The sequence below is a fragment of the Phytophthora ramorum genome (assembly GCF_020800215.1).
Source record: "Phytophthora ramorum isolate Pr-102 chromosome Unknown Phyram_PR-102_s0005, whole genome shotgun sequence".
Lineage (NCBI taxonomy): Eukaryota > Oomycota > Peronosporomycetes > Peronosporales > Peronosporaceae > Phytophthora > Phytophthora ramorum.
This window is the reverse complement of record NW_027150651.1, coordinates 1,325,896-1,340,312: the sequence shown is the minus strand read 5'-3', so window position 1 is coordinate 1,340,312 and position 14,417 is coordinate 1,325,896. Positions and strand designations below refer to the sequence as shown.

Below are 14,417 nucleotides of genomic sequence, written 5' to 3'. Positions count from 1 at the left end.
TTGTATTGTAGTAGGGTGACTGGAGCTGTTAGCGTTTGGGTGTTCCTGGTGTACCTGATGCCTTCTGTGGTTTGAGGCCCCCCACAATGCCGTTGTCTATTGTTCCTAACCTGCTCGATGGTCCCGATGCCAGTGTCAGCGTTGCACTGCTGGGCTTCGTATTACTTGACGGACTCACTTCGCGCTTGGCTGGAGCGGACGGCCGGATAATGGGGATTTTAGTAATCGCACCCGTGTCCTTGGGCAAGCCCGTTCCGGTTCGGGTTGGCAAAGAGGTGCTCTTGCTTCCCGGGGTTACGATTTTGCCTGTTGAATTGGCAATCTTGATCGCTTGCGGCATCCTTGCTTGGCCAGGTCGAGCGGTGGCACAGTTCGGAAGTGTTGTTAGTGATGGTGCTGGTTTGCTGGGTGTTTTGGGGGCTGCTTTCATCTTGCCTGAGTCGGCCTTCGTCCCAATGCCCATTGCAAAGGCCATGGAGTTACTTCCGCCATTACCCATGCCCAGTCCACTCCCCATGCTGCTTCCGCCGACGCCAATCCCAGTTGCTCGCCCGGTGTCTTTCCCGGGTACCCTTACTATTTTGTTCACCAGATCGAAAGACTTGACCCGAGCCCGCCGGACCACTTGTCCGTCCTTGCCTACAACTAAAGTGTACTCGAGCATACTGGACCACTTGGAGTCTGCCGACGAATCTTCGTGATCGGTCATCAGGCCCAGGTTCTCTTCTTCACTTAGTTTTCGCTTATCCTCTGAATCGTCTTGTGGCCGACGCGGCTGGCCTACATTGTTTACCTCGACAACCTGACGAGTCTCTTGAAGTGCATTCGCAACATCCCGATCACTATCAATGGTGGATTCGTCCAGGAACTGCCGAATCCGGTCGAGAGACTTCTCGTCCGATAAATAAGTAAGCGCATTTTTCCACAGCGGTACGAGTGAGATTGCCTTCAGTCGAACGTTGGGCACTGGGTCGTCGAGTAGATCAATCGCGACCTCGAGGAAGTTTCTCTGGCAATATAGTCGGCTATTTACACTCAGTGCGTACACGCACGCGTCAAGGTAGATAATTCGACGCCAATAACTTTTTGAGTGACCATATTCAGTCCGAAGCCTGCTGAGCAAAGAATATCGATGGCTGGCGCTGTCATTGTGTCGTATGCATGTAAGCACAACCTGCATCGCAAGCAATTGGACAGGACGGGCTCCATCTTCTATAAAGTCGAAAATAATCGGAACCACCATCTCGTACATCTGCAAGGACGAGAACCATGTCGGAAAATTCTGTAGCGTTTCAAGAAAGACGAGTTGATCTCGATTTCGGCTTGGAGGCAGAATACCATGGTACTCGACAACTGATTTGATAATAGAATCGAGAATTGTCGTCTAGCAAGCAGTGCAAATGATTAGTGTTGATGAATGGGGTGGAAGGAACATTTTCGAGTACATACCTTTTGTTCTTCGTCGTTTGAGTTAATCATTGCAGACAATAATTGCGGTGTTCGGGATATGGCCATACCCTGAACAACCGGCGATTCGTCATTCATCAAGTTTAACACCAAAGTCTTGAGGTAGCGCATTGCTCGTTGTTGTCCCAGCAAACCCGCGACTTCGTGAATCCCAGCTGCTATGTGATGCCGAACCTGCCCGTGACCATATCAAAAGCGATGCAAGCAGCGTTAAGCATTTTAATAACGGGAGAACAAGTCAAATGGTCAGCAGATACCTCTTCACTTGGGTCAGTAGCCATCTTTGCCAGCAAGTCATCCATCAACGTCGATGCGTACGTAGACCCAAAGGCCTTCACAATTGCTGGGAAATTATACGCGCAGTATTGCCGAATCTCGAGCTCTTCATGGGAGCAAAGTTTGACATAGCTTTGAAGAAATACTTGACTAGTATCGTTTCCGAGATGGTTCAGGGTAGCCAGCTTTGTAACTAGCATCCCGTATTGCTCTGCTAGAGAGGGAACCAGATAATCAGGAAGAGAATTGGCCATGCTGATGAACTCTGGAACGATCAACTTGACACGATCCCGAGCTGGAAAAAAGTCGATGAGCGACAGAAGAGTGAGAAATGCTGTTTGCTTGACCTGCAGAGCAGGCAAGTAACGAACGTAAACGTCAGACACCAACGTGAAACAGAAGAATTAATAAAACCAGCCGACCTGTTCTTCTTCGTCTTGGAGAAGCTCCAAGAGTTCTGGGAGTAACTCCGTGCAGGCGTGCTCCTCTCTGGGCACGCACAACGATGTACGAATGTCAGCGGCGTCGGCCAAAACCCAAGAAGTAAAAGTGAATACCGTACCCTACAGCCCGAGCTAATCCATCCAGTTGGATGCACATGCATTTGCGAACTTCCGCATCGGTGTCTTGGCACAACGCCATCATCTACGCATTCAGGGTAGTTTAAGCCAGCGGTACGAAAACAAATCAATGTCGAATCACTTGCGAAACCTACCTTCTGGAAGTAAAGGCCCTCAATATCCGGAGCGGACAACAGATTTAAAGCTGTGACAGCGCCAAGAATGAAGCAACAAATGAGCCTTGAGCCAGGTGTTTGAGATACATCCCCCTTTTCGATAGCTACTCGAAGAATCTGCATCAAAATCATGTCAGTACAGAACACACGAAGGTATTTAATACGTAATACATACCTGTGTCTTCTTTAGTGCTGTACCAATGCGAGGAAGCAAAGCAATCACAGCCAAACTAGCTTCCTCAGCATAATCCTTTTGTTGAATTTCCGCGATGATATCAAGTGCAAAGGGAACCAGCAACTTGGTAACCTGTTCGTCTGTAAGAAGAAACACGACGTTTTTCTTCTCCGTCCGACAGGTCTCGAGCTGCTGAGCATACTCGTCGTGATATGTGACGACCGGATAGCTCAGTAATTTGCCATCCATCGTCGCGCATGCCAAGCTTGCGAGCCCTTTGAACAGCTCCAGCAGGACCGCAGGGTCTGCATTCATTTCCGATTCATATTTTTGCCAGACCCCCTAATTGTGCGAAATCAAGTCAACAGTTAGTGACAACTACGGTCGCGCATCGTTAACGTGTTGCCTTCATTACCTTCATGCAATCGAGTATCACACCAAGATTCGACTTGGAGTTGTTGCTAGCCATAATCTTCGGGAGCGAGTTCAAGATGCTGATCTTCTGCTTGTCTAGCCCGGTCTTGAGGAGTTTCTCCGCCCGCTCCATCTCCGGCATGTTTTCGTCTACATTGAGTTTTTCGAGGTCTGATTGAGACTGAAAAAGTGACGTGTCAGCACTCTCACTTACTTCACACAATGAACATACGTGCACTCTTGAACAGAAGTGCACTCTTGACCACCAACAAAAACGTACCAGCGTGTCTTCGCGCTCGAAGCATTCCGCCTCGCGCTCGTTAAAGAAACCCAGGTCTTCCATTCTGAAGGACGTCTTAAAAAGCGGCGGACTGGATCACACTAGGCACTTCCCTCTTCATCCCCCGATGCGCGAAAGCAACTCGGCGAGCCTCTTCCGCCGCGTCCTAATGCCACCACGGCGCCTTCACGCTTGCGCTGTCGTCTATAGAACCGCCTTCTCCCTAGATAGCACAACGCACAGACAGCCATGGCAAATCGCTCTTGCAGCAGCTATTTTTGAGGTCCTTGCTGCAAGACCCTTGCATACTCGAAACCACTGACCATCGGTAGCGACGTCTCATAACGACTCGCGTCCTTATCTTGATGCGAATGCTGCCCAGGCGTCAATCTGCCATCCATGAAAAAGTCAACAACTGCAATCAAACCCTTTGGACTCAAACTGACAGATCGCCTAGCGGCAGCTCTCCTCTGCTAAGGGCATTATCTCGACGTATTTTTGCCAAATGAAGGCCACCTCTTTCTCCTTTCCCTCCCTGAGCTGCTCTTGACGTCGGTGCTCAGTCTCTCGCTGAGATTCACTCAGCAAAAGGTCTTCGCGCAAACGGAAGATCTCTCGTCTGAAGAGCTGCTCCTTGACTTGCGCCTTCTCCACGACTGCAGTTAACTTGCCTACTTTATCGCGAAGTGCGACCAAGTGCTTCTGCCTATCCAGTTGCTGCTCCGAGACATGGAGTTTGTCCCGTTCGCGCTCCCCGTTCTCCTGTACTCGCTCACGTTCGACACGTTCCAGTTCATCCTGTCGATCCTGGCACTGTCGGCGAAGCGCCTCAATTTTCAGCTCGCGCTTCGCCAGCCGGGTTTTCCACGACCGCTGACTAGTCTCCGCAGCATTCACGTGCTGGCGCAATGTGGCCACCAACTCGCGCTCTTTCATGCGAAAGTTCGCGTTCTGCAACTTGTGTTCGTCAGCCGACGTTATGACAGCTTGGAGCTTGGTCTTCCAGGCACGTACGTCTTCGGTTTTCGCCTCAAGTTCGCGACTGAGCTCGCGTTCTGCAGCCTTTTGATCTGAAAGCTCGCGGTCTACGCGGTGAAACTCGCGTTCCCAGTGCTCGCTCTGCTTTTCCTTGGCCTGCAGCGCTACCTCGAGCGCCTTCTCGCGCTGCTGACCGTCGTGCAGCTGCATCTCGCGCGTCAAAACGCTGCGCTTGGCTTCCGCCACCTGAGCCTCCAGGTCTCCGATCTGCGTCATCGCGTCTGCCACGAAGCTCATGCGGCAGTCGAGCTCATCGGTCGTCTCACGTAGCTGCGTCGTCACCGCCACCACTTGGTCCTGCAGGGCAACCACCTCCTGTTCGCGAACGCGCAGTTTCCCACGCAGTGCGCGCATCTGCGCTGCCAGCTCGAGCTGCGCTCGCCCTTCGTCGTCGCTGTCGCTGGGCATCGCGTCTCTTGGCCAGTAATGCGATGCGACCAGCAACCGCTTCAAGTCAATCGATTTGCAACGTCCATCTTTGTGTCACTATAAACGAATGCAGATTCGCCGCGGCAACGCGAACGAAATCGACGAGCGGGTATCTCTTGCCGTCTGCAGTACATGTACTGTACTGTACACTGTACGCGCTGGTAGACAATCAGTAGTCTGCGGCATCGCGGCTACAAATGGCCACCCGCCATCAATCAAGCTGTCAGCACCTTGCAGCTCTTGGCTTGCCGTTGCCGAGACTAAAATGGACAGCTGGTTATTTTTAGATCCTGCGCTTATTGGGCAAATCTCCTGCGTTCTTGTCCGGACGCAGCTCAACACTTCGCCTTTCGATCCGAGCGCCACCAGTTCTAGTTGATGCGACAGTAAAGGCTCGCCTTCCCCGCGTCAACTTCGGAGACCCTCGCTCCGTTTCCCCCCCGCCATGGAGCGCACGCAGTCGCTTCCCATGACGCCGCCGTCGGCGCTGCCCGTGTCGCCCCCGTGCTCGCCGCCGCCGGGCGTGTCCAAGTACGTCGTGGGCGTGTGCGCCATGGAGAAGAAGACGCGCTCCAAGCCCATGCGCGAGATCCTGCGCCGCCTGGAGAAGAAGCGGCAGTTTGACGTGTTCGTGTTCGACGACGACACAATCCTCAACCGCCCCGTGGAGGCGTGGCCCGCCTGTGACGCGCTCATCTCTTTCTACTCGACGGGCTTCCCGCTCGAGAAGGCCGAGGAGTATGTCCGGCGCGTGCGGCCCGTGCTGGTGAACGAGCTGGGCATGCAGCACGTGCTGTTCGACCGCCGCAAGGTCTACGCGCTGCTCACGCGGCACGGCATCCAGGTGCCGAGACACATCATTGTGAACCGCGACCTGCCTGGGGGCAAGCAGGACGAGCTGGAGGAGCACGATAACTACGTCGAGATCAACGGCGTGCGAATCAACAAGCCGTTTGTGGAGAAACCTGCAGACGCAGAGGACCACAACGTCTACATTTACTACCCGACGAGCGCGGGCGGAGGCAGCAAACGGCTCTTCCGGAAGGTGGGGGACCGCTCGAGCGAGTTCTACCCGGACGTCAACCGCGTCCGTAGAGATGGGTCGTATATTTATGAGGAGTTCCTCAATACGCAAGGAACGGACGTTAAGGTGTACACGGTGGGCTCGAGCTACGGCCACGCGGAAGCGCGCAAGTCGCCGGTGCTCGATGGCCGCGTGATGCGCGACTCGGCCGGGAAAGAAGTGCGCTATCCCGTCATCTTGAACTCGACCGAGAAGGAGATGGCGAGGAAGGTGTGCCTGGCCGTCCATCAGACGGTGTGCGGCTTCGACCTGCTGCGCGTACGTGGCAGTTCATATGTGTGCGACGTCAACGGTTGGAGTTTCGTGAAGAACTCGAAGAAATATTACGATGATTGCGGGCTCATCTTGCACAATTATTTGGTGTCGGCACTGCGTTCGAGGTACTTTCGTCAACGTCGTGCCAACTCACTAACGTCTATGGGTACGCAGATGTGTCCGCAGTACGCCACGGAGCCCAGCATTATGAGCAACGGAGCGCATGACTGGCGTGAGCATACGCGTCCTAGCTCGGGCTCCGACGCGTCGGAGTCGAGTGTCGCCAGTGCCAGCAGTGCGGGCTTGCTACCGGATGATGAGAATCGGGAGGAGCTGCGCTGTGTGATCGCTGTGGTCCGTCATGGCGACCGCACGCCCAAACAGAAACTAAAGACCGTCGTATGGGAGCGAGACCTGGTCGACTTTTATGAGAAGCGGCGCAGTGAAGGCAAGTATGATGAGGTCAAGGTTAAGGCTGTCGCAGATCTCCAGGAGCTACTTGACCTTGTGCGCAGCCTTATCAAGGCATACGCCCCCGGTGTCGGCTCCAAGGAAGCCGTGTGGGAGGTTGAAGGTGGTGACAGTTTTGAGAAGTTGTTGCAGATGAAGCGAGTGCTGGAGCGGTGGAAATTTGCTGGCATCAACCGAAAGGTGCAGTTTAAGCCTCACAAAAGTTACGCTGCTGCAGCAGCTGCATTTGCCGATGACCCCGAAAAAGCAGAAAAACCCAAGGTCCTCATGATCTTGAAGTGGGGAGGTGACCTCACAGAACGAGGTAAACAGCAGGGAGAGGAGTTGGGGCAGTCGTTTCGCAATAGCTTGTATCCTGTTGAAGTGGAAGAGGGTGGTTTACTGCGCTTGCACTCTACCTTCCGTCACGATCTGAAGATCTTCACATCGGACGAGGGTCGCGTTCAGATGACTGCGGCTGCTTTCGCAAAAGGTTTTCTTGAGCTAGAGGGGGATCTTACGCCAATTCTCGTAAGTCTGGTCACCACGCTTGGAAGAGGTGCGTTTATTATCCTTTGTGTGTGGTGTTGAAGTAGTTTGTGGTGTTGCTCACGAGATAACGTCATTTTGTGTGTGTAGATGCCAATAAGATGCTAGATCATTCTGGACAAGCTGATGCTACCGAGGAAATGCAGACCACGAAGACCAAACTGAGGACACTGTTACAGCGCGAGTATTCGTCCCCGGAAGAGATGAGGGCTGCGATAGCGCCGCTGAAAACGGAGTCTATTATTCAGGCTTTGGAAATCATAAAAAATCCGAAAGAGGCGTTGGCTCGCCTACTGGAACTGGTTCGCAAACTCAGGGCTGAAATCGCGGAGCGTGTACAAGATAAGCGTGAGTTGGTCCATTCGATTATTGGCGTAATGTTGTGATTCTAACTTTTATTTTTTCCCCTGGCACGTCTGCAGAGGCTGACGAAACAACTCCATTGTACATGGGAGAAACATTCTCGCTGATGTTTGAGCGCTGGGACAAGATCTTCCGCGACTTCTACTCGACGAAGACGGAGACTTTTGACCTGAGCAAAATTCCGGACGTGCATGACTGTATCAAGTACGACTTGCTCCATAACTCGAGCGTTGGTTGGAAATGCGGTCACGAACTGTTCATACTTGCTGAAGCGCTGGCAGGATGCTACGTTTCGCAGGAATACGGCATGGACGTTGCTGAAAAGCAGTCAATTGGCAACCGAGTCTCACAGGCGCTGTGCGCTAAGATTCGGGCCGATATCGTGACAGTGATGTCGGCTTCAGCTAATGAACAGCACGGGTCATCGTCGAGTAAAAGTCTGTTCGGTGGATCAAATGGCGACACTGCAGAGGACGGTGCAATAGGCGATATCGCAGACCAGGATATCGAGCACCACGGATATCGCTTGGACCCATCGTACGCGAAAGAACTGCGAATCAAGAGCCCTGGCACCCAGGTTCGAACGCGCCTCTATTTCACGAGCGAGAGCCATCTTCACACACTACTCAATGTGCTGCGCTTTCAATGCCCATCGTGGCGCGCGCGGCATCAGCATGGCGGCGAGGATGACGAGTACGATATTTCGCTCGAGCAGGAGAAGTTCAGCAACGAAATCCTCAAGCGCATGGGCATTAGCGTGAGCGATCACATGATTCAGCGCAAGTACGTCTTCCGCGCGTCCAAACTCATCTCGGACAGCAGTCGGCGTGCATTGGACCGTGTCGCCGAGATCAACTACCTCGCGCACATCGTCATCCGTGTCTTCGAAACACCTTCGCTGCCAGAGGACAGCGAAGACCGCTTCCGCGTGGAAATTTCCTTCTCCCCCGGCGTGAAGGACGGCCTTGCCAATTCCTCCGACGGCGCATCGGGAGTCGCGGATACCATCTACCTGACCAAGAACATGACCGGAGTTATGTTCGAAGACATGCTGGCTGCCTGCGTCTCGTCAGTGCAGAGCACCTCGGTCTAAATAGACAGCTACATCCATCCATGACGTAGAATGGGTGGACCATAAAACAAAATATAAAGCAACTTCAAAAGAACATCCACAACTTCATTGGAGTTGAGCATGGCACGTCGATACGCTTGGTGAAGGTTTTTTGTGCCTACTACTCCTGGCCAATCCACTCGGTGAAGCGCTGTGTGTGGTACGCGGCCGACAGTGCTCCGAGAGACGCGATTGTCACGGGAAGCGGCTTCTTGGTGCGCACGGCGCGCAAACCCATGGCCCCCATGGTGATGGAGGACACGAGCAGCGCCACGCCGTGGCCGTTGGTCATCTCGCCCTTCTGCAGCAGGAAACCCGCCACACCGAAGCCCGCGCCCAGCGTCACGCCCGCCACCAGTGATGGGACACTCTTGGTCTTGAGGTAGCCGAACACGCCGCCCGCCGTCAGCAGGCCGGCCATCGTGTACGTCGGGTGGTGCGCCATTGTCCGAGATGTCTTGGGAAATGAGCTCAGCTTGACTAGCGAACGTGGATTACGCACAAGTGGTACACTGGTACAATGATGTTTGTTCCACCATGCACCTTGCTTTTGACATATGCCCCAACATAGTCCCCATCACTTCAACGGCGAGGACATGTGCGGACGCGAGGTGTTCGAGCAGATACAGCAGTAGCTGCAACGCCAATGGAATAAGTATATGGCATGCGTTTTTATTAACGATAGAGATGGTGCTGCTCGCTCGCTAGACGCAAAAACTGCTTGGTCGAAGCTTTGGTATGGTCGCCCTTAGTCGTAGCTGCTCGGCACGGGCGGAGCGCCGGGAATGTAGCGCATCTTGCGCGGCGGATTGCTGAGCTGGTGTCCGTGGTAGCCGGCCGAGATCGCTCCTGCCGTGGCGACGAGCGCCGGAGCGCGCAGCCCCGTGAGAACCGCGCGCCGGCCCATGACCCCTGCGATGACCCCCGACATGGCCAGCGACGTGCCGTGCTCGAAGTGGTGGTCCGTGATGGTGTCCGTGAGCACGAGCAGGCCGGCGCCCAGGAACCCGACACCCAGTGCCATGCCACCCACGAGCGACGGAACGTGGCGCTTCATCACGTAGCCGGCGCCGCCCGCCAGGCTCACGATGGTCGCGAACGTAAACGCTTGGTGTTTTCCTCCAGCCATGAGGTTGACAACTGACAACGAATTTATTTGCAGGGGGTGTACGTCAGCAACATGTAGCCATGTTGCCTGTCTACTTGGACCGCATGATGTGGCGCAGCTCGACGCCCAGGATCTCCGTGACCTTGAGCTGCATTTTGGCCATCTCCTGGCACGCGCAGACCTCCTCCACCTCGGGCAAGAAGCGGCAACAGGACGCAGCCACTTCAAAGTGCTCGAACGCCTCGCTCGTGCGGCCCTGCGCAAAGAGAACCTGGGCAATATCCAGATGCGCCGAGCTGCAGCGAGGGTCCACCTCCAGCGCCTGCTTGAAGTGCGCGATAGCTCGCATCGGGTCGTTCGTGCCTACGTAGACGCGGCCAGCGTTCAGGAACGGCAACGGACACTCTGGCGACAGCTCCCACGCAGTCAGGAAGTGACGCATAGCGTCGGCGTAGTTACCCTGGTCGGCCAGCACCTCGCCGTGGAATAGATGCACCTCCGCGGACTCCGGGAACTTCTTCGAGGCCTCCTCGAACACGTCCTTTGCTTGATACGTCGAGCCACTCTTGTAGAGCGCCATACCGTACGACACATGGGTAACCGGCAGAGCGTCCGACCGGGAGATGCAGCGACGAAGACATTGCGAAGCCTTGTAGTAGTTGCCGTCGAGAAGCTCCATCTGACCCAAGTGCAGGTGCACATCTGCCTCGTTCGGGTCCAACTCCATGGCCTCGGAGAAGCAAGAAGTAGCCTCGTCCGTCTCGCCGATTTCTGCCAGGAATCCGCCCTTCTTCACCAGCGAGTTCACCAGCGTCGGCTGAAGCGCCAGACTCTTGCTAATAACCTCCACAGCGGTGTGTACGTCACCCGCAACGTAGAGTAGCGAGGCATGCAGGTTTAGCGCCAAGGCGCGGTCCTCGACGGTGAGTCCCTCAGCCTCCATGTCCTTGGCCACCAGAGTCCAAATGTCACGTTGCGCGTCGCCGTAGTTCTTGGTGCGCTTATAGTGAATCGCACGGTGCAGAAGCGTGATCGCATCCAAATCTGCCTGCTCTACATCCTCCTTCTTGGCGATATCGAAAGGCACACGCGCGGCATAATCCGCGTCGTGCTCGAACGACTCAAAGTAGCTGTTTACCAGCCACGAGGATGGCAGCTCATGCACCTTCTCCATGCCAGCGAACAGAGCCTTCGCTACCTGTCGACCCACAAGACGCGACGCACGGTCGATGGACTCTGCGTACTCCGGCGAGCGCGACCCGTCCAGAATGAAAGATGTCACGTAGTGCTGCATGGCCTCCTTCGGGTGCCCGGTCTTCTCCGCAACACTCCCCAGGCACTCGTATGCGCCGACACTATATGGGTTTAGCTTGAGCGCAAGAAGCGCCTCTGTCTTCGCACGGCCCAGCTCGCTCATATCCAGGAAGCACCTAGCACGTCCCACCACGGCGTTCTCCAAATCCTTGTGGTAAAGCGGCAGATACTCGAAAGCCTTGGAGTACGCAGCGAGGGCGACTTGGTTGCGTCCTGACCGCCGACGAATGTCTCCATCTAGCACAGCTTCACGAACACCTGCCAACTTGTCAGCAAGAGAGTCGTTGGTTTTCAGCGAGCGCGTAAGGAAGTGCCTGAGAACATACAGCGACTTCTCCGCCTCAGCAGCGCAGTCCGTCAGCTGCTCTCGCTTTTCACCGTTAAGTGTCTCACACAGCGCCTGGAACTCCACCTGACTGAGTTCCTTGGTTTCGTCCTTAATTACAGCCCAAGAAGCCTCAGCAACAGCCTGGATAAATGACTTGATCTGGAGCGTGCTCAGCTTCTTGTGGTTTGCCTCCACATCCTGTGGGATGAAACCCAGAGCGTAAACAACGCTAGGGTACATGTGCTTCCAGCTCTCTGCAAGCGTATCCACGGGCTCTGGTCGCTCCCGGGAAGGAGCTATGTCGCTCTTGGAGTCCTCCTCTTCATTTGTAGTTTCTGTAGCTTCGGTCGTACTACCGGTAGCATCTTGTTCTTTGTAAATAGGCTCCTCCGTGCTGACTTCTTGCTTGGCAGCAGTATCTTCTTTATCGGGAACGTCCCCCGTGGTAGCACCTTCCTCATTGAAGGCACCATTCACCTTAATGGTGTTTACTTCCTTTTCTGTGTTAGTACTCCCCTCTTCCTTGTTGATAGTTTCAACCTCATCGACGGTATCTTCATTGCTGGTAGGTTCGCTTTCATCAATGTCTTGTTCCTTCACAGTATCATCTTCCGTTCTTTCGGCGGTCTTTTCCTTTCCGTTGAACGCGGTCTCTTCCTCCTTCTCCCCCTCACTAAACTCGTCCTCCTCCAGATTGATTACTTCCTCTTGCATGTCGAAATCTTCGTCTTCATCCACAGATTCCTCATCTTCCTCTTCCTCATAGACGGTGTCGAATGCCCATGGCGTACGCTGACTTACTAGCTCGCGCACCTTCTCCTCCAATTTCGTCGCGAGCTCGAGCACGTGGTCGTCGGTGAGGTCTGGTACTTCTACCACGGCAGGTGGTGTGTAGAGCACCTCCCAAAGCTCGTTGATTGCCTTTACCTGTGCAGTGCACTCGTGATCATGCTTCACTTCCACCCACTTGTGCACGCTCATAGCCATGGCACCTTCATTAATCTCCTTTTCTTGGTAGATGAGGTCTGAGCATACCTCGATCACGTCTTGGAAGAGTGACCCACATTGCGTCTTAATTTCCTGCACCGAGCGCTTCTTGCGCAACGATGCAGGGAATCCGAAAGGAGCCAGCACGAAGGACACGACGCGGAAAATAGCCCGCGATGCATCCAGAAATTCGCCCTTGTTGACAGGAGACGGCATATCAAAGAAGCGGCGACCATCCTTAATCCACACGATCTCTTCCACTTTCTCTTCCTCTTCTTCCTCGTCGGCATCCCCTCGCTTCTTGCTTCCCTTGCCGCTCAGTTCTTCATTGTAGGCCTTTTCTAGTTCTTGCGCCTCCTGTGTGTCTACGTCTTTGGCTGTGGTGTTTTTTTCCAACAGCGGCGAGAGGTCAAACCCGCCCTTGTCGTCCTTGTATAACAATCTGTCTTGGTGGAAGATGTCTCCCGTAAACGAAGATGGAAGAGAGGCTACCAATGGGTCTGTAAGTGCATCAACACAAAACGCGACCCAGGCACTTTGACCCGCCAGGAGCAACGCAGTTGCAACCGCAGCTGCTTCTGCCGGCACACTCGCCACAACTGCAACAGGCCGCTCCAGCTCAATGCCATTCACCTCAAACACATCCCGTAGCTTCTCCGCAGACAACAGGAACGCTCCTTCGCCGCTCTTGTCGACGGCAGGGACCTGGTCGTCTTTCTCCTCGTCCATATCATCGCTATCTGCCGTGAAAATGGACGCAAATGGTACATTCATTGCACCGTCAAAGTGTCCAGATACCTCCTTGCCGCTGGCAAGACCCAGGAACTCCCGCTGCTCTCGGCAGTCCAAGATCTGCACCTTCTTGTCTTGTTCCTCTTGCTGCAGCACCTCCTTGACGAATGCAGTGGAATCCAGCACGTGCACAGCGCCAGCCTTGGGCGTCTCCAGTGCCGTCTTGTCACAGTTGAGTAGTTCTGCCAGCGAGAAGCACGTGCCCATTGCCGAGTCGCTCACGGAGATCGTGGCGCCGCTCTCCTCGGCCTGCAGCAGCTGCCAGTGCAGCAGGCAGGCCACCGCCAATTGCTGCTTGGTGTCTGCGAATCCCGAGAGCGTGCAGAGCTTGTTGTCGTCCTCATGCGGAGCCGCCGCGAGGCCGCAGACGCGCGCCACCTGCTGCACGCACGTCTCGCTGTTGGGAGAGACCTCCGGCGCGTCCGAGACGCGTACCAAGAGCTGCTCCAGCGCCATGCCCATTTCGAGGAAAATAGAGAGCTCTGTCTGGCGGTGTGGAGCTCCAGTGCTAATCTACTAGCAGCGGAGATGTTCAAGCTTGCGACGGAGGTTGCTTGCTTGTCACCGAGTCGGCTGATGTCGTTGTGGTGGGTGGCGTACACAATCTCAGGTGATAAGAATAATTGAAAATAATTATTGTGTAATCAGAATTCCGTCGGTGAAATAATTGAAACAAAAACAATTATTGCAAACAGTTGTGGCGAAAGCAATTGAAGAAGATGATCTACTCGTTCTACATCTACACGCGTAACGGGGCGTGTCTGTACCAAGAGAAGTGGAATGTGACCGCGGGCAAGAGCGTGACGTACTCAGACCCGGAGGAGGAGAAGCGCCTGCTGTTTGGACTGCTGTTTTCGCTCAAGGAGTTCGTGGGGAAGATGGCGCCCGCGACGGCTGCGCAGACGACCGCGGACCCTTTTGGGGAACCTGCGGCTGCGGGGCTTGGCGCGCCCCCCGAGGGAATGCAAAGGTATCAGACCAATGCGTACACGTGCCACCAGTATGAGACGCCTAGCGGAGTGAGGTTCGTGATGATGACGGACAACCAAGCGGGGGACATGACCCCCACGCTCAAGTACATCTACTCGCAGATCTACGTGGAGACGGTGGTAAACAACCCGCTGAGCGACACCAAAAGTGGAAAGCCAATCACCAGCCAGCTCTTCCGCGCACAACTCACGCAATACCTCGAGAGTCAGCCGTGCTTCAGGTAGTCAGACTTCCGAGGAAGATGTTCGTGGTGGACAAGGTCAGCGAATCA

The 14,417-nt window shown here is 54.6% G+C and overlaps 7 protein-coding genes across 7 annotated transcripts; 2 read left to right on the top strand and 5 right to left on the bottom strand.

Moving 5' to 3' along the window:
* Window positions 1–28: 28 nt before the first annotated feature.
* Window positions 29–3,411, bottom strand: KRP23_6114 (Serine/threonine-protein phosphatase 4 regulatory subunit 4; the record flags this gene model as incomplete). The annotated part of the gene is made up of 9 exons (XM_067891268.1): window positions 29–1,384; window positions 1,450–1,641; window positions 1,725–2,090; window positions 2,166–2,232; window positions 2,306–2,388; window positions 2,459–2,596; window positions 2,655–2,996; window positions 3,070–3,249; window positions 3,349–3,411. 9 exons carry the CDS (start codon window positions 3,409–3,411, stop codon window positions 29–31), a joined length of 2,787 nt encoding a protein of 928 aa, XP_067745639.1.
* A 390-nt stretch (window positions 3,412–3,801) lies between these two features.
* Window positions 3,802–4,794, bottom strand: KRP23_6113 (uncharacterized protein; the record flags this gene model as incomplete). Its single annotated transcript, XM_067891267.1, has 1 exon — window positions 3,802–4,794. The coding sequence occupies one exon, from the start codon at window positions 4,792–4,794 to the stop codon at window positions 3,802–3,804; it is 993 nt and encodes a 330-aa protein (XP_067745638.1).
* Window positions 4,795–5,260: 466 nt separating this feature from the next.
* On the top strand, window positions 5,261–8,609 carry KRP23_6112 (Inositol hexakisphosphate and diphosphoinositol-pentakisphosphate kinase VIP1; the record flags this gene model as incomplete). Its single annotated transcript, XM_067891266.1, has 3 exons — window positions 5,261–7,163; window positions 7,244–7,501; window positions 7,576–8,609. 3 exons carry the CDS (start codon window positions 5,261–5,263, stop codon window positions 8,607–8,609), a joined length of 3,195 nt encoding a protein of 1,064 aa, XP_067745637.1.
* Window positions 8,610–8,748: 139 nt separating this feature from the next.
* On the bottom strand, window positions 8,749–9,072 carry KRP23_6111 (uncharacterized protein; the record flags this gene model as incomplete). The annotated part of the gene is made up of 1 exon (XM_067891265.1): window positions 8,749–9,072. One exon carries the CDS (start codon window positions 9,070–9,072, stop codon window positions 8,749–8,751), a length of 324 nt encoding a protein of 107 aa, XP_067745636.1.
* Window positions 9,073–9,375: 303 nt separating this feature from the next.
* KRP23_6110 (uncharacterized protein) lies at window positions 9,376–9,756 on the bottom strand (the record flags this gene model as incomplete). Its single annotated transcript, XM_067891264.1, has 1 exon — window positions 9,376–9,756. The coding sequence occupies one exon, from the start codon at window positions 9,754–9,756 to the stop codon at window positions 9,376–9,378; it is 381 nt and encodes a 126-aa protein (XP_067745635.1).
* Window positions 9,757–9,826: 70 nt separating this feature from the next.
* KRP23_6109 (Mitochondrial import receptor subunit tom70) lies at window positions 9,827–13,618 on the bottom strand (the record flags this gene model as incomplete). The annotated part of the gene is made up of 1 exon (XM_067891260.1): window positions 9,827–13,618. The coding sequence occupies one exon, from the start codon at window positions 13,616–13,618 to the stop codon at window positions 9,827–9,829; it is 3,792 nt and encodes a 1,263-aa protein (XP_067745634.1).
* Window positions 13,619–13,875: 257 nt separating this feature from the next.
* KRP23_6108 (Trafficking protein particle complex subunit 1) lies at window positions 13,876–14,370 on the top strand (the record flags this gene model as incomplete). Its single annotated transcript, XM_067891259.1, has 1 exon — window positions 13,876–14,370. The coding sequence occupies one exon, from the start codon at window positions 13,876–13,878 to the stop codon at window positions 14,368–14,370; it is 495 nt and encodes a 164-aa protein (XP_067745633.1).
* Window positions 14,371–14,417: the final 47 nt, after the last annotated feature.